The sequence below is a fragment of the Eretmochelys imbricata genome, chromosome 5, assembly GCF_965152235.1.
Source record: "Eretmochelys imbricata isolate rEreImb1 chromosome 5, rEreImb1.hap1, whole genome shotgun sequence".
Classification (NCBI taxonomy): Eukaryota; Metazoa; Chordata; order Testudines; family Cheloniidae; genus Eretmochelys; species Eretmochelys imbricata.
The window spans coordinates 101,805,459-101,823,445 of record NC_135576.1 but is presented as its reverse complement, the minus strand read 5'-3'; the positions used below and the strand labels follow the sequence as shown (position 1 = coordinate 101,823,445).

The following is a 17,987-nucleotide window of genomic DNA, read 5'->3' as shown; positions in this document are numbered from 1 at the left end:
GGCGCGTGGGGCTCTCCAGCCCCCGTACCCCCCGGCGCGTACTTCAGGAGGTGAAGGCCGCCTTGACCCCCGCTGCTCGGGCTTATGTTAGCCGAGCCTTGTGCGAGGGCACACCCCACCCATCCTTTACCCCAGGCCCGCCGGACCTTTCCATCGGGCCCCTACCCCGTAGATCCCAACAAACCCCTCACCCTTTCACTGCAAGCCGGCTGCACGAACTGCAGCCGGTTAGTTTTCAAATTGCACCACGGAACTATTTATATACACTTACGCTTCACACCCTTCACGCCCACACCCTGGTGTCCCGCCCCGATACAAAGTGGCGGGACCTCCTGCCACCTTTGGAGGGTGAGCAACCTCGGTGGGCCAGCCTGTACTCCACCTTGGTCCCGAGGCCCGTCGGGGACATCAGTTGGCAGCTCCTTCACGGAGCTGTGAGCACGGGCGTGTTTCTGACATGGTTTACCCCCATCCCTGACACTTTTCCTTTCTGTAATGTGAGGGAAACCTGGCGCACATATATTTAGAGTGTGCCAGATTGCAGCCCCTTTTCCGGCTCCTCACAAATATTCTGTTACGCTTCTGGCTTCATTTCTCCCCTCACCTTTTTATCTATACATTTCCCATCCGTGGCCCCACAAAGTCGCGGGATCTTCTGGTCAACCTCCTCCTAGCCTTGGCTAAAACAGCCATTTATAAAACCAGAGAGAGGAGGTTGGCCCATGAAACGTCCTGCGATTGTGGGGCCTTTTTCCAATCCTCAGTACATTCACGTATCCGGGCGGAGTTCCTCTGGGCGGCGTCCACCGACTCCCTTGATGCTTTCGAGGAGCGGTGGGCGCTGTCCGGGGTTCTCTGCTCGGTGACCCCGTCCGGTTCCCTCCGTCTGACCCTTTGATTGAGGGGAAGAGCGAGAGACGCCAGCCCCAGCCGTTGCTGCCGTGGATACCATCATTCCTGTCATCTAGGAGGGGTCCTATAATACATGGGTGTCTACCCCTCCCACCCCTAAACAGCCCACCCCGCAGCCGTGCCCATCTTACCGGGCACTCTCAGGAGAGGGAGGATCGGTGACACTGGGCGCGGCACTAGGTAACTCAAGGGGGTGGAAGACCACGAGTGTCGAGGAAGCCCCCCCGCTCTGGGCCCAGGCTAGCCTGAACACTTCTCCCTCCTGAAAGCTGCTGTGTTATACCTTCTTTTGCGTTGTTTTGTTGCATAGTTGTTTTGTTTCCTTTGGTAATTTTGTAAGTGTTACCAATAAATTTTCTTTCTGTTTCAAAAAAAAAAAAAAAAAAAAAAAAACCTTCCCTGTAGCCTTACCCAGGGAAAAGGGACCTACTTAGCCTGGGGCTAATATATCTGCCTTCTATTACTCTCCTATAGCCATCTGGTCCGACCCTGTCACTATATCTATCTATCTATCTATCTATCTATCTATCTATCTATCTATCTATCTATATATGAATAAGATTAAAACAAAGACCATTATAACAAGTTTCTTCAGATCACTGACACTGAAGTTTAGTTGAAACTTTAGATTACCAAATTTAGTTTGTCGGGTTTTTTTCCACAGATTTATTATGGATCTTTTGGATCTGGATAGTATGGATTATTGTCTCTGCATATGAGTCAATTTAAGGGGCATTTACTGGGCCTGATGCTCCTGGTTTACACTGATGTAAGGGAGAGGAGTTGATCTTATGAACCCAATGGTATGATAGAAGTATAAAATTGATGAATCAGGAGGAGAAATTGGAGAGGAGAATTTGGTCCAATTTCTGTACTCTATTTTCCAGTAGAGGTAAACTGTAAGACTTTAAAGGGAAAAGAAAACCGTCTGACAAATTATTTCTGTTTTATCAACTTTTTTTCCCTTAATTCTTATTCTTTCGTAAAGGGGGAACTCCAAATATCATTACTATGGGATTCGTGTCAAGCCAGATTCTCCTCTTAATCGGCTACAAGAGGACATGCAATATATGGCTATGAGACAACAACCCATGCAGCAGAAACAGAGGTACAGTGTGGAAATTGTAACTATATTAAATATTTTTTCATATTTCTAGACTTGAAACCTGGGAGGATTGCTTCAGTGTGATACCAAACTCCTTTCAGCATTTTTGGAAATTACTCGTCTATATGAAGTAGTTAATAAACCTCTTTATTATGCATAAATTTTGCAGCAAAAGGGAGTAAAGTTTTTTTTGTATTTTTAAAGGAGTGTGGGATGCTTTTATTTGTGCTTCTTAGTATTAAAGACTTATTTTCCATTCTGACCCACTAAATAGATACTGTTATTCTTGCATGGAGATTATATGTGTTGCAAATGGGTTTTTTTTCTCCCCCATTGGTATTTTAAAAAGGTATCGTAAGGAAGAAGCTGTGTGATGCAGTGTACTGGGCATCAGGAGACCTTTTTTCTATTCCCATCATTGGGGACAAATCAGGCTAGATTTACACCATTCTTTGTTAGAAAAAGGTTTGGGTGTGAGTTCTTTTCCACAATGTGTTAAGTACTATGCTAAAAAAATTATAGAAGTATTAGGATTGTTTCTTGATTCAGAGATCATTTCATTACACTTTGAATTTCCTCAAAAAAAGAAAAAAGGTTTAAAAGACTGCAAGAGATGGTCCCGATATATTTCTTAAAACACTGTATTCTTGTTTACTAGTCTCTAAAATTCCACTTCTAAGGAGATCAGAATTGAAATTCTGTTAAGTTTGTTCTGAAGTTTCCAGATACCAGTTAACCAAAATGTTCCAAAAGACAATGGTAAAGTTGCAAATACTGATACTAAAAGCAAAGTATAATATAGTTGTCTTGAAATTTATCATCTGGACAATCTTTTGGATTATTTTCTCCCAAATTGATTGAATCTGATAAGATACTTTGAATTTCAAACTCCATTGTTCATATTTTACTATTACATCTTGTATGTGGCCTTATAAGACAGTGGATCAGATTTAGCCTGGGATTGACTTCCCTTTTGCAACAGGAAACATAGTGTATCATCCCTACCCAAAAAGAGGGGAGGTCCTGACTAGGAACCAATATGACCAATGTCATCTAGATACACTTTGATTAAATGTTTTCTCTCAGCAGCTGCCACTAGTAGTGCTTCTGTAGAATCCCAGCTGTAATTTAAAGCAGCTCCATTCACTGGAAAATTCCAAGGAAGGGAGGCGGCAGTAAAACCATCTGTCTTCCCTTGGCATATGTAACCACTAGGAACCAAGATGGCAGAGGGAGACTGCAGAGATTTGCATATGTTTGAAAAAGACTGTCTTAGACGCGTGGGTTCTAGGGACAATTCAAGACAGATACATATATATGTGATAGACTGACATGATACCACAAAAGGAAATATTTGATATCTTTGAAATCAAGGAATCCAGAAAAACTCAGGAAGTCAACAAGGACATCTCACAAGCACTACAGAAAGAGGGCCATAGAAACAGTTCTATTGAAGGAGCAATCCCATACAGTGTACTCAGCATTCTTTGTTGTCTTAAAAACAATCAGGACCTAAAAGCCATCTTCAGTCTCAAAGCACTTGATAGGTTCACTTGAAAATCAAAGCTCATCATTTCCATGAGTAGTAGCAGTGGCAGTTGTAAATATTTATATTATGATAGCATGCAGCTGCTTAGGGCCCCATTGTGATAGGCACTGTACAGACACAAAAAAGAGAGAGTCCCAATTCTGAACGGCTTAGAGTCTAAAGACACAGGCTGAGCAGTCAGAGATTTAGCTATAACATACAAGCAAATGAGTATGGTGAAGAATTGGCATTTTTTTTAAGTTACATGTATTGTATTTTGTTTGTTTGCCTGCTTTTGGTGGTGGTGGTGGTGTTTTTAATGGGGGTTAAAGATATGGAGGAAGGGAATAAGAAAAGGAAAGAAATGGAAGCATTAATTTCCAGTATCATCTGCAGAAAAGACCCAGGTTGATTGCAATATATTATCATGTCACTAGATTCCTAAGAGCAGGAAAACTGACCAGTGATTTACAGATTCCCACTATGGAGCTTAAATTGTGTGCTTCATACCCTTACAATACCTCTCCTTTTACCTCTGAGGTCAGTATTCCTTTACTTTGCTCACTCTTGTGGTATTTTCTCTAATTGCTATAATGTCAGTTCAGATAGCATTGTAAACAAGATCACTGCCCATTGAGCTACAATACTTACTCTTGAGGGCATTCTGTGCCAAAAAATTCAGCATTTATTTTAAAATTCTGCAAAATTCTGCAAATTTTATTTGTCAGATAAATGTGGAGGCTCTAGCCTGGCATTGGGGAGCACAGGCCACTGGCTGCACAGAGGTGGGAGATCACTCTGTATCCATCCATCCCCCCCCTCCCCAGGACATGGATTCAGCGGTGAGGCTGCACCCAACCCTGACACACTGCAAGGACAGGGCCTGCCCCAGAAACACCCCAGGGCCCTGCCCCTCTGTGCCAGGTGCACTAGGTGTGAGCAAGCAGAGTCAGCCTGGCAGGATCCAAGAAGGGAGGGGCTTAGTGTGGGGGGATCCTGGTGTGGGTAGAGAGGGTTCTGTGTGGGGCAATCTGGTTGCGTGCGGCTCAGTGGGGATCTGGGTGCAGGGGGAATCTGGATACACAAGTGCTTGTTGGAGGGTTCTGGGTGCAATGCTAATGGGACTCTGGGGGGGGGTCTAGGTGAAGGTGGTTGGAGCTCACCGGGGGGGTCTGGGTGTGGGGGGGATAGAGCTCCGCAGGGGGATCTGGGTTTAGGGTGTCCAGTGCTGGGGGCCCAGATGCTAGAGAAGTGGGACTCAGTGGGGTGGGGATCCAGGTACAGCTGGTTGGGGCTCGGTGGGGTGGGGATCTGGTGCAGGTGGCTCGTTGGGGTGGTCCAGGTGCAGGGGAAGTGGGGCTTGGCAAGGGGGATTCTGGGTGCGGGGGGGATGAAGCTTGGTAGCAGGGTCTGGATGCACGGGGGTTAGGTGGATGGGGGAGCAGCTCCCAGTACAGTGATCCCTCTCCCTGCAGCTGAAGAGTGATGAGTGCAGGAAGCGGAAGGGGGAGTTTGCAGAGCTTCCTGCAGCCTGGGGTGAAATCTGGGGGTGGGTCTGACCTGGCTCTGGATGTCGTGCAGGGGAAGAGGAAGTCCCGTCCTCCACAGCCCAGCCGGGGTAAGAGCTGAGCATGGCACGGGGTAAGAGCTATGAACCAGGTCTTCCCCAGTCCTGCCTCCTGCCCTACAGTGATTTACCTCTCTGCCAGCTGCCCTGGGCACCCAAAACATACTGCTGGGAAGAGTTGCATGACTGCTCTTCTTGCTTCCCCATCAGAAAGTAATTTGTTGGTGGAGAAGCAAAGAAATCTGTAGGGGACATGAATTCTGCGCATCCGCAAGGGTGCAGAATTCCCCCAGGAGTAAATACTTCATTTTCCATCATGATAAAGTAGTTCTGAAGACCATTTTTGCTTTCATCTCAGAATCAAATACGTCTTTCTCAGATCACAATAAATACCTGCCTGAATCTGAAGCATCTTCTGCTTCTGGGGGAATTCTGCCCCTCTGCGCACATGCAGAATTCATGTCCAGCGCAGAATTTTTTTTCTGCAGAAAATACATTCTGCCCAAGAAGTGCTGCAGTTCCACCTTTCACCCAGCAGAGGCTGCTGTGGCACCAGAACAGCCAGCTGACTGGCAGTAACAGCTAGCAGCCAGCTGCGCTCATCACAGCAGCCTGCCCAAGGAGGCAGAATGGGGCACACGGGGCTGCTGCGGGGTCACAGACTGGGATTCAGAAGGGCTAGTGTGGGGGACAGACTGGGGAGCAGGTTAGGAGCTAATGGGTTGACAGCATCGAGCCATGGGCTGAATGGGAGGGGTGCTCCAGGACCACAAGGGGATGAGGGCAGAGGGGGGCAGGGCCATGTTGAGGACAGCATGTAGGGGGGCTCCAGGGGCACATGGGGACAGGGGATGGGGGGCTCCTGGGCCACATTTGGTGCAGAATTGGTGCATAGAAAGACTAGTAGGATGATTAGAGGAATGGAAAACCTACCTTAGGAGAGGAGACTCATGGCTTGCTTAACTTAATCAAATGAAGGCTGAGGGAAGATATGATTGCTCTCTGTCAATACATCAGAGGAGACTTACTAAAAGTATGCTAAAAATCAAGATAGCCTGTTTTGCAGCTCATACTGCCATTGCGAAGCTGCCCCAAGTATGTGCTTATCTGAGACTGTAGGCACCTACCCAGGGTGGCTAGTCCCTCCTGCCACACACTGCCACAGCTACATTCTGTTTTTCATATGCTAGCTTGATGAGATCTAGCAAAAGTATGTCTCTTTGAGTGAGGGATCACACTCCCAGCTTGAAGTGTAGACATAGCCCTACTGTCAAGTTCCTCCTTAGCTTATCATATAGCTTGTTGGCTTATCATATAGCTTGTTGAAACCTTTTAATTTAATGTACAATAATATATTCTGTTTTGAGTCATCCGTTTGTCTCACTGTAGGGAAAATTAATATTTAAGCAGGTGTCCTTTCTGGATGGGGGTGAGGAGGCATTCTTCCTTAGTACAATAACCATTGCACATTTCCAGTTTGATTCAATATGGTATGGACTCCATTTTCACAAGTAAAATAGCTGTTGTCCATCTCCTGTACCTTCCCAGGATAATTTCAAACACTTCTTTGAACTTTTGGAGGTATCCACTAATTATGCCTGCTCTGTGTTTTCTATCCCTGTCTCAGTGTAGAGAAAACTTCTTTTTGTTTTGTTTTTGTCTGATCCAAAGATAATGTATTTTCCATCACCTCTCTCCTTGTATTTTCTGATTACTTAACTCAGAGTGTTTGCTACTTGTAGAAATTCATTCATATCATTCTCTGGGACATAAATGTAAAGAGACCATTCTTGACTCTTCTATCTTATCCATATTCTTTTTAATTCCTATACAAATAGTATCCGGTCTATTACACTGCCTAATTGCTAACACAACTACTTTATCAGTCTGTAGCTTCTCTTCTTGTAACTTTATGGACCCTTTTGAAACAGTTTGGCCTTATAAGCTACACTAAAAAGTATGGAAGTGTAACATTATTCTTTTCTCAAAAAAACAGTATAATGCAATCTATAGAACTATGTTATAGTTTGGTTATAATACAATATCTAGAGCAATGTTAAAGAAATTCAGGTATTATAATACTAATCAGCTTCCTAATTTAGTGTTTAAGAAAAGAGCCTTCAGTTTGTTTTTGAACAGCCAAGGTGTTTGGACTGTGCAGTTGTAGAGCTGACGTAACATCATGATTTAGTTCTGCTTTGGCTTCCAGCCAGATAGATATGGCTCAACACTGGTTGTTGCTTTGCTAAATGTTGGAACCCTCATTTGTTCATTATTGTCTTCTGATTCTCATTTTCATCTTAGCTATAATTAACTTTTCCATTCTTGGCATTGAACTAATGAGAGATTTTAAAAGTTGTTTTTCATCAAAGAAAGTTCACATTCTTTAGACTGTCTAATGTTTTCTTGCCTTTGGTTGCAAATAGATGCATTTCTAATAAGGTCACTGGGTCACTTGTTCGAGGTTCATTGTAGATGTGCAACAGTGCACTTGCAGGACAGTTCTGGCTCTTCAGATACTATTTAACAGCTAGCATAACCTCTGAACCAATCCACACACCAAAGAGTACTAAAAATATCTAAATATTTTTCAGATATCTGTACATTATCTACAGGTTTTTGTGTATACAGTAAGTTATTAAAGCATTTGGGTTTCTTTGATTTCCTAATCATTAACAGCTTTAACTTTTGGTTGCTTGTGGCGCTGCAAGCTGTTAAAATTACCATTTGCTTTTTGCTAATTTTAAAACCAGGGGCTGCTTTTTTTCCATTAGCATCAAGAGCAAGGTCTTCTATGGAACAAAACACTAAAATAAGATTACATAGCTTGGTATGTTACACGCAGCTCTCACATACTGGATCAGTATGCCACATTCCTCTATTAAAAAATCATGAGTCAGAACTGCAAGTCATGAGATTGGCTTAAAGGGTTTTTTTAAATAATACATTCTGAAGTCTTTCAATTTGCTTTTTGTTTGTTGAGCCTTCAGGGTTCACATTTTCCAGCATTTGTCAGCAAACCCATGAGGGATACAAACTTTTTTTTCTTCTTCTTCTTCTTCTTCAATGAAAGCTCAGAATCTCACTTAATAGTATGACTCCAGGTCCTGGATCTTTCAGAAAAACACCAAATAGTGTGAGACGCACAATAAAATCATGAATGTTGGCAACATTGCCACAGCAAAATCTTTAAGCCTTAAGAACTTATCCAGAAGGGGTGTTGCCTGTTTATATAACTTTTTATCACTTAGTCAGTCCACTGTGACTTCTGTTCCTTCAGAGTCGTACGACAGTTTTCAATTCAGTTTTCTTTCTTACCAGTTTGCCTGTGTGTGTCCATGTAACATCAAAGAGGCATCTTGCCATGCATTTCTATTCTTTAGTTTCTGCTCCATTCCCTTAGTAAATGTATGTGGTTTGTTGCAGAGAATTTGAGTCAATGGCTATTTATATAGTGCTATTGTAACTTTACCTGCAGTATGTTCAGTAGGATGGACTGGGGGGAAATGAGAAAAAGGGAGTCCGGAGAGAAGTTTATGGAAGTCCAGATCTAACAGAGTTTACTCATCTTTTTTGGAAGGTTATAGACCCAGCACAGCCAGTTCCAAGTTTCAGCCCTAGAACAAGAGTGTTCTGGGAGATATAGTTCCACAAGGGATGCTAGAAATCACAGGCTGGGCAGCAATGCATGTGAGGAGAGGAGGCAGAGTTATAAAAGAGATTATTTTCCTGGGATGCCAGTTTTCAGAAGTAATGAGTCAGACTCCCCAAAATCATGAGATTGGCATAAAAATCATAAGATTTTTTTAAAATATGTTTTTGCTTGCCTTCTGATTTTGTAATCTTTTGGGGGTAAACCTCCCATCCCCAATTTCTATGTGATCATTTCAGCTTCAAAATTTACCTTTAAATACATGCACGAAAAGGCAGGCTTTTTCTTCAAGCTGCTGTGCATGTGAATTCTACTCATGGGTGAGCTGGCACCCCTGCATAAAAGATTGGGCTTTTTTTTTCTAGTAGTGCCCTTTAAGTGTTGTGCAAGCATTTGTCATACTCCCCCTCCCAAGAGTGTAAGGGGCAGCATGACCCAATCACCAGCCAATTCTTTCTGACCTCCTGGGGAGTGGAACCCCACTGAGAGGAAATTCTATGAACTTTGTTATAGTGCCTATGGTTGATAGAGTTGTGGGGACTGGTAACCAGGGCCGGCTCTACAGTTTTTGCCGCCCCAAGCAGTGAAGAAAACTGCTGCCACGGACGGCAAAAGGAAGAAGTTGCCTCCGATTTGCCACCGCGGCCAGCAAAGGGGAGAAGCTGCTGCCGAATTGCCGCCACGGCGGGCGGAACAAAGAAGCTGCCGCAGAACCGCTGCCGTGGCCGGAGGAACTGCCTCCCCTTTCTAACTGCCGTCGCAAGCACCTGCTTGGGACACTGGTGCCTGGAGCCGGCTCTGCAGTTAACAAAGGATTATGAAGTACCTAAAGAACAGTGACGTTAGGCTAAAGAGCCAAAAGTAGCCAATGCCAGGAGGGAAGTTAAAAAACTATCAAAGTGAAGGAAGAAGCTATGATATAGCTATGTCCTATGGCCAGGATTCCCAAGAGATGGTGGAAGAAAGCCCCCTTTCATTCACTCTCTATCAATAAGGGAAATTTGCTGGATAGATAGGAAGTACTGTATCTTAGAGATGTTATGCAGAAAAAATCTGCAAGATTTAGACATAGCCTGGATGAGAAGACCTAGAGAGAGACCGGAGTCAAAGATGATACCCAGGTTATGGGCCCGCGTGGTAGGATAATGGTGTTCGTCCACAGTAATCAAGAAAGGAAGGAGCAGGGAGGGTTTGTGGGGTGGGCGGGAGCTTGAGCTTTGTTCTAACAATGTTGATGTTAATGAGCTTCAACTGATGGCTAGACATCTAGAAGGAGATATCTGATAGACAGGCCAAGATTTTAGTTGGCCCTGCCCTCTGGATGGTCATAGAAACTCCTCACAAATGTAGAAAATTGACACTATTATCTGAAGACTTTCCATACTTTTACTGTACTTGTAGTTAGCCATGTAAAATTCCTCTGAGATCCAAATACCCTTTTCTCTGAATCAAATCTTTTGAAATATGTAATATCCATAATGTGTCTGTATCCTTTATAGCTCTTCTTTCAGTACTAATAAAGAGGCCTGGGAAAATGAAAGAAATCTGAGTAAAATAAACAGTAGGCGAATTTTAGAAAAGAATGATTAGACCCGGAAGGGAGATTGTATACACTAGTGACTGGTAGGTATTTTCCATGTCCATAATTAAAGCTCAAAAGGTAACCAAGACAGGCTAGACACTTCGGAAGGAAATGGGGAAGCCTCTCATCACCCATATTGGTGAGGCTTTATTTTTTACTACTCATAAAAGACAGTACGTCCAAGATTGCCTACCATACTCAGCTTCGGGCTTTACTGAACCTTGGGGAAAAAAATCTTCTCTCTTTCCATTTCTCAGCAGGATCCTGCAAGTTGTTTCTCAGTGCTACTGACACTGGTCAACTCATGAGATAAGTCACTCTGTCACCATGCCAAAATTCAGAATTTTCCCCAACATATTTCACATAAAGCACATTGGAGCAAATGCTAAAATAATCCTGACTTCAAGCACTAGAGGATTAAATTGGCTTTTATATTTTTAATTAAGTTCTTTCTAAATCCTAGAAATTCTTAAAGGATTGTTTTTTTTATGCTCTTTAGGCATTTTGGATTGTATTCCAAAAGCTGAAAAGTTTGTGAAATGACACATTCTGTAGCAACTAGCTACGTTGTGTTGCAGTATCCGTTTTGGTTAACAGGAATTTTCAGATAAAACCTGATGTTCTCTCCAGTATTTATAATGGCCATTTATAATTAGAAAAAAATTTCCAAATTCCTCCACTCCAAATTGTAGCAATTGCAGATGCATCCACCCTAGAATCAGGAACGCATGCGGAAAAGTTCTGTAACCATGACACATAGGGTGAAATCCTGGCTCCATTAAAGTCAATAAGAGTTTTGTTATAGACTTTAATGGGGCCAGAATTTCACCCTTGGCCTCTTTGTGAAGCCAAACTTCAGATAAATGTTCTGGGATAGGGTGGCCATGTATGTACTTTCAGAGACCTGATATCCTAAAGGTGATCATGCTTTAAGTGAACAATCAGGCCACTCTGATCTACATCAACAAAAATGGAGGGAAACCTTCTCCTGTGAAAGTGGAACTGCGCAACACAGAAATGCTGCTGCTTTGGACAATTTATGTTTTGTATATCCTATGCTATGTAATTGTGCATTTAAATGTATTTCTAGTGTCCCCAGAGCTTTGTATAGGCACCCTTTGTTGTGGAGTTTTCTTTTAGAACAAAATCTAAGTAAATAAATAAGACTCTCCAGGTTGCCATTTAATTGGATCAGAATGAGAACATGATTACAGTCAGCCATTTAATAACAGACTCTCACAGATTGTGCAGTAACTCCTCACTTAAAGTTATAGTTACGTTCTTGAAAAATGCGACTTTAAGTGAAACGATGTTAAGTGAATCCAATTTCCCCATAAAAATTAATGTAAATAGGAGGGGTTAGGTTCCAGGGAAGTATGTTTCGCCAGACAAAAGACATTATATACATATACAGAAAAAGTTTTAAACAAGTTCTAATCAGGTGATTGTCTGGGGACCTGCTCATGAGCTCCCTGAGCTTCTCCTAAGCGTTGCTATCAGGTGGGATATTTCCCAGGGAATGATAAATAATGAACTAGCACTTGGCTGAGCCCTCAAGGGTTAACACGTTGTTGTTAATGTAGCCTCACACTCTACAAGACAGCACCGAGGGAGGCAGGAGGGAGGAGAGGCAAAGGACGCACACAGTGCCTGCAAACACTTCCCTGGGGGAACTGAACACGATGATGAACCCACGCTATCCCGCTGGAGCACACCACTCCCTTCTCCGGATGGCTCATGTACGGCTGCACAAGTGCCTACTTTCCAAAGTGCCAGATGGGTGCTCAACCCCTGGCTCTGCCCCAGACCTGCCCCCAGTCCACCCCTTCCTCCAAAACCCCCCCTGCCTTTTCCCGCCTGCCCCCTCTCCTAAGCACGCTGTGTCCTCGCTCCTCCCCAGCCTCCTGAATGCCATGAAACAGCTGATTGCGGTGGGCGGGAGGCACAAAGAGGGAGAGGGGAGGCGCTGATCTGCGGGGCCTGTCAGCAGGTGGAAGGCACTGGGGGTGGTGGAGGGGAGCTGATGGGGAGCTGCTGGCCCACCCTGATTCCAAACCCCCACCCATTAGTTTTGACGGGTTGCTCTTCCAGAGAATCCCTCAAGTAGTGGTCAAAGTACTGTACTAGCAGGAGCTGGCCAAATTATGTTATAACCGAACATTGCGCAACTTTAAACAAGTATGTTCTCTAATAGATCAGTGATGTAACAACAAAACAGCGTTAACCAGGACAAGGTTAAGTGAGGAGTTACTATACCTGGATCAGAGGGGGGTGGAACAAATCTTCTTCTTCAAGTGCTTGTTCATGTCGATTCCATTCTAGGTGTGTGCACGCCCACGCGCGCGGTCATCGCAGATTTTTGCCTTAGGGGTATCTGTAGGATCAGCAGAGGTGCCCCCTTGAGTCCCACACCAATACATCAGTATATCAGGTGCCACCGACCATACAGCCTCTCAGTTCCTTCTTACCACCTGTGGTGGTTGGTAGGAGTGCCTGTCCTTGCATAGCAAGGTCTAACGGTTTTTTGTCTTTACTGACTTCAAGCCTTAGGACCTTGTAAATAGTTTGTTTATAGTAGTTAGGGTTAAATAGTTGTTAAGTGTATATGCTGTAAGAATCAGCAAAGGCTCCCCATGAGGGCAAGCCAGCTGCTAAGACCCCTCGGGGCAGTGGAGCGCCACCAGTCCCCAGAGACAAAGAAGTGCTCTCCACCTCCACGCCGCAGATCACTGGAGTCACAGCCCAGATCCTCTGGGGATCGCCTTTGTCATCGGCACTGCGATTGCAGTTCCTGCTGTCTCGATGCAGATTGCCTAGAAGGAGATGCTGGTCTCCATACGACTGGTACTGTTCGCCCTCCCGCTTTTCATCCTGTAGGTGCAGGTCCCGGTCGCCTGCCCTGTGGGAGTGCTCTCTGCCATGTCTTCAGTCTCCCTGGCACCAGCACCGGTCCCCTCAATACCGGCACTGATCCACTGGCTCTGGGCACTGGTCTCCAACAGCGACAGTCAGCAAACAGACTAAAGTGTTGACTTTCCACCGTGGCCACCAGAAGGGGATTCCTCTGTCACGGAAGGGCAGTTAAGCCCCTCGCCTAGACTTCATTGCATGAGTGGGCACCCGATGCCATGTCGACGTCAATGGCACGCCTTGGCAGCACGGCCAGTGGCCAGCGCAGTGGCCTTATTGGGGAGTGCCAGTCATAGCGATGCTCCCTTCACACCGCTCATCGGCCACCGCCTTGGAGCAACAGCTGGCAGCACGAACAGCACCAGGCTCGGTGCACGAGGCATGCTTGGAGGTCAAGCCAGAGGAGACTGCACCCACCCCTAAGTCTCCCTCCCCCAAGGGGGAAGATGCCTCCCCCGGCAGTACAGTCACCATCTTCGTCCCCAGATGAGGCAGTTGCAGGACCCTTGAGGGCCAGCCCACCAGATGATTTTAAAGAACACTAGGCCCTGCTTCAAAGGATGGCTGAAAATTTGGGCCTAGAGGTGGAGGAAATGACTGAGCAGGTGGACACCTTGTTTAATGTCCTGTAAGCGTCTACCCCAGCCCGTATCACACTACCAGTTTATAACATTGTCCTCAAGATTGCCACAGCCCTCTGGCAAACTCCCTCATCCATCCCACCCACCTTGAAAGGGATGAAAAGGAATACTTTGTCCCAGTCAAAGGGTTTGAGTACCTTTACACCCACCCTGCCCCTGGCTTGCTGGTGGTTTCTGCAGCCAATGAAAAGGATAAGCAAGAACATACCAGCTCGACCCCCAAAAATAAAGAGGCCAAAAGATTGGATCTGTTTGGGAGGAAAACTTATTCAGCTGCCAGCCCTCCTAAGAAGAGAAAAATTTAACTTATGGGACGCTCTCTGTAAGTTCAAGGAGTCTCTCCTGCAGGACTTGGCCCAGGAATTCAGCACACTGGTGGAAGAGGGCACCATGGCGGCTCAGTGCTCCCTCCAAATGACATGGGACGTGGCTGACTCAGCGGCTAGGGTGGTCGAATTGGCAGTGGTTATGAGGCACAGCTCTTGGCTTCAGACTGCTGGCCTCTCCCAAGAGATGCAGACCTTGATCCGAGATGCAGACCTCCCATTCGATGGGATCGGTCTTTTTTCAGAGCAAACGGTTGCGAGGCTGCATGGGTTGAAAGACACTTGAGCTACCCTTTGCTCATTGGGCATGCATACGCTGCAGTCTGCAAGAAAGCAGTTCCAACTGCTCCTGCCACCTAGGCCTTAGCAATCTTATCCTGGGTCTACAAAAAGAAGGGACAGAGATGTTAGTTTCAGCCGCCGCCCTCCTTCTGCCCACCTGCGCAGTCCAGCCTGGCAAAGCACCTCGGGGGCCAGAAGTGTTCATTTTGAGGGTGCGATCGAGAGCAACACCCCACTCACCTCTAAGGATCCTCCCCGTTCTTTCCTCAACTGTCTTCGTCCCTACTGTTTGGCCTGGTCATGGGTCACCTTGGACCATTGTGTGCTGGAGATAGTGTCTCAAGGCTAAACCCTGCAGTTTTCAGCCACACCACACTCCTACCACCTCTCTTTCTTGTCCCTCTTCAGGGACCCTTCTCATGAGCAACTCCTCATTCAGGAGGTCGAGAACTTCCTGCACATGGAGGTGGTGGAGGAGGTCCCTCTGGACATGACAGGAAAGAGATTCTACTCCCATTATTTCCTAATCCCAAAAGCAAAAGGGAGCCTCAGACCCATTTTGGACCTGTGATGCTCTCTCAAGAAGTTGAAGTTTCCCATGATCTCCCTGGCCTCCATCATCACTTCCCTGGATCTGGGAAACTGGTATACCACCCTCGACTTAAAGGATGCTTATTTCCATATTCCAAGGTCACAGACGTTTCCTCCGTTTCCAATTTATGGTGCTTCTCTTTGGCCTCTCATCAGTTCCAAGGGTTTTCAAAAAATGAATGGCGCCAGTGGCTGCTTACCTGAGACGTCAAGGGGTCCAGGTCTTCATGTATCTCAATGACTGGCTCATCAAGTGCAGGTCTCGGGAACAAGTACAGAGGAGCTTCAGTCTGGTGTGTTCCAACTGCCACGATCTGAGCCTGTTAATAAATTATCAAAAATCCATCTTAAGGCCAATCCAACAAATAGAGTTAATCAGGGCAGTTCTCAACTCCACATGAGCCAGAACCTTCCTTCCAAAGGTTCGTTTTCAGACCATGTCAGACCTGATCTGCCATGTGAAGAGCCACCCACACACCACGGCTCACACCTGCCTGCAGTTGGAGGGAGTTCCCTTCATGGCCCTTCATATCAATGTCAGGGAGCTAAAAGTGGTTCACCTAGCCTGTCAGGCTTTCTTGCCCCACCTGAGCGGCAAGGTGCTGCAGGTCCGCATGGACAATACCGCCGCGATGTATTATATCAACAGGCAGGGCGGCGCCAGGTCGTCGGCCCTTTGCCAAGAAGCTCTTAGCCTTTGGGACTTATGTATGTGGCATGTCATTCATCTGGTAGCCACGCACCTGCCCGAGCCCAGAAATGTGCTAGCAGATTGCCTCAGCAAGATCTTCTTGTCTCGCCATGAGTGGTCACTCCATATGGAGGCGGCCAGTATGATCTTCCAAAAGTGGGGAACTCTCCAGATGGACTTGTTTACGTCCCATCAGAACAGGAAATGCCACGTGTTCTGTTCACTCCAGGTGATGGACAGGGGTTCCCTGTCAGATGCTTTCCTGCTCCCATGGTTGGGGGCCCAGATGTATGCCTTTCCGCCAGTGCCATTGATCCACAGATTCCTCGTGAAGATCAAACAGGACAGGGTGGAGGTTATCTTGATAGCCCCCGAGTAGCCTCATCAGCACTGGTTCGGCACGCTGATGGACCTTTCAATAGCCGCCCTGCTGTGGCTCCCTCTCTGGCCAGATCTGCTATCCCAGGACCATGGCAGGCTTCTGCACCCGAACCTGGATGCGTTGCACTTATCGGCATGGCTACTGCAAGACTGAATGCAGAAGAGCGGGAATGCTCGGTCCAGGTGCAACAGGTCTTGCTAGGTAGCAGAAAGCCCTCCACCAGAGCGACTTACCTGGCCAAGTGGAAAAGATTCACGTGCTGGGATTTGGAACGATGCATCCGGGCCTCGCGGGCCTCGCTGCAGGTGATCGTGGATTATCTCCTGCACCTCAAACTTCAGGGGTTATTCCTGTCATCAATCAGGGTCCACCTGTCCGCTATTTTGGCCTTCCACCCTCTGTTCCAAGGCAGGTCGGTCTTCGCTCATGACATGACAGCCCAGTTCTTGAAAGATCTGGAGTGTCTATACCTTCATATCCAGGACTCTGTCCCTCCCTGCAATTTGAATCTTGTGCTGTTGAGGTTCATGAGGCCTCTCTTCATACCTCTGGCTTCCTGCTCTCTTCTCCTTCTCCCCTAGAAGTTTTTGTTCCTGGTGGTGGTTACGTCTGCCTGCAGGGTGTCTGAGATCAAGGCACTTTCTTCAGAACTGCCCTATACTGTATTCTACAAAGATAAGGTGCAGTTGTGGCCACACCCGATGTTCCTGCCCAAGGTAGTTTCCCAGTTTCATACCGGCCAGGACATAGACTTACTAGTCTTCTTTCCAAAGCCTCATAAATCCGAAGAACACAGGTTACACACCCTGGATGTCAGGAGGATGCTGGCCTTTTATATTGACAGGACAAGGCTGTTTTGCAAGTCAGCACAGCTGTTTGTTGCTGTGGCAGACAGGATGAAAAGTTGCGTAGTGTCTGCTCAAAGTATTTCATCCTGGATGACAGCCTGCATCCAATACTGCTACTGCTCAGGTGCCGATCCAAGAGATTTGTAGAGCTGATACCTGGTCGTCTGTCCACACGTTCATGTCCCACTATGCGCTTACGCAGCAGGCCCAGGACGATGCTGGCTTCGGCAGACCAGTGCTGCAAGACTGTGAACTCCAAGCCCATCTCCATTGGCACTGCTTGTGAGACACCTAGAATGGAATCGACATGAGCAAGCACTCGAAGAAGAACAAACGGTTACCTATCTTTTCGTAACTGTTGTTCTTTGAGATGTTTTCCTCATGTCCATTCCATTACCAGCCCTCTTGCCCCTTTGTCGGAGTTGCCAGCAAGAAGGAACTGAGAGAGCGTAGGGTCAGCAGCATCTGATATACTGACACATAGGTGCGGCACTCAAGGGGGTGCCACTGCTGACCCTCTGGATACCACTACAGCAAAAATCTCCGACGACCGCACACATGGGCATGTGCACACCTACAATGGAATAGACATAAGCAACACATCTCAAAGAACAACAGTTACAAAAGGGTAGGATAACCGTTTTTTCCTCAAATGAAGCAAACCCAGGCTAGAATTCTGGCACTCTTCTGAAACCTACACAGTTTCTGTTGTTCTGCAGAGGAAAAATTCAGACCTCAGCGGAGGTTAACACCTTTCCCCTTCCGTGGAGGATATTCAGGTTTACCTTGTTTCCGTTTCCCTCTAGTTGCAAAACTTCCAGCTAAACTCCACAAAGACAAAGTGTCCATATAAATCCAAACATATTTGGTTGAGTTACGAATTTTTCAAAATCACCATTTTCCATCTGTGTTTTTCTCACAACAGCTTGTTCCTGGCTTGGAGTAAAAATCCTGAACATCCCCAACACTG

The 17,987-nt window shown here is 46.1% G+C and overlaps 1 protein-coding gene across 6 annotated transcripts in view; it reads left to right on the top strand.

The window, feature by feature from the left end:
• The window catches only part of RFX3 (regulatory factor X3), a 252,819-nt gene that overhangs the window by 203,934 nt on the left and 30,898 nt on the right, over positions 1 to 17,987 (top strand). For all 6 annotated transcript variants that reach the window (XM_077817624.1, XM_077817628.1, XM_077817625.1 and 3 more), the window contains one exon: positions 1,901 to 2,020. In XM_077817624.1, the coding sequence (XP_077673750.1) occupies positions 1,901 to 2,020 (120 nt within the window). The remainder of the gene's footprint in view (positions 1 to 1,900; positions 2,021 to 17,987) is intronic.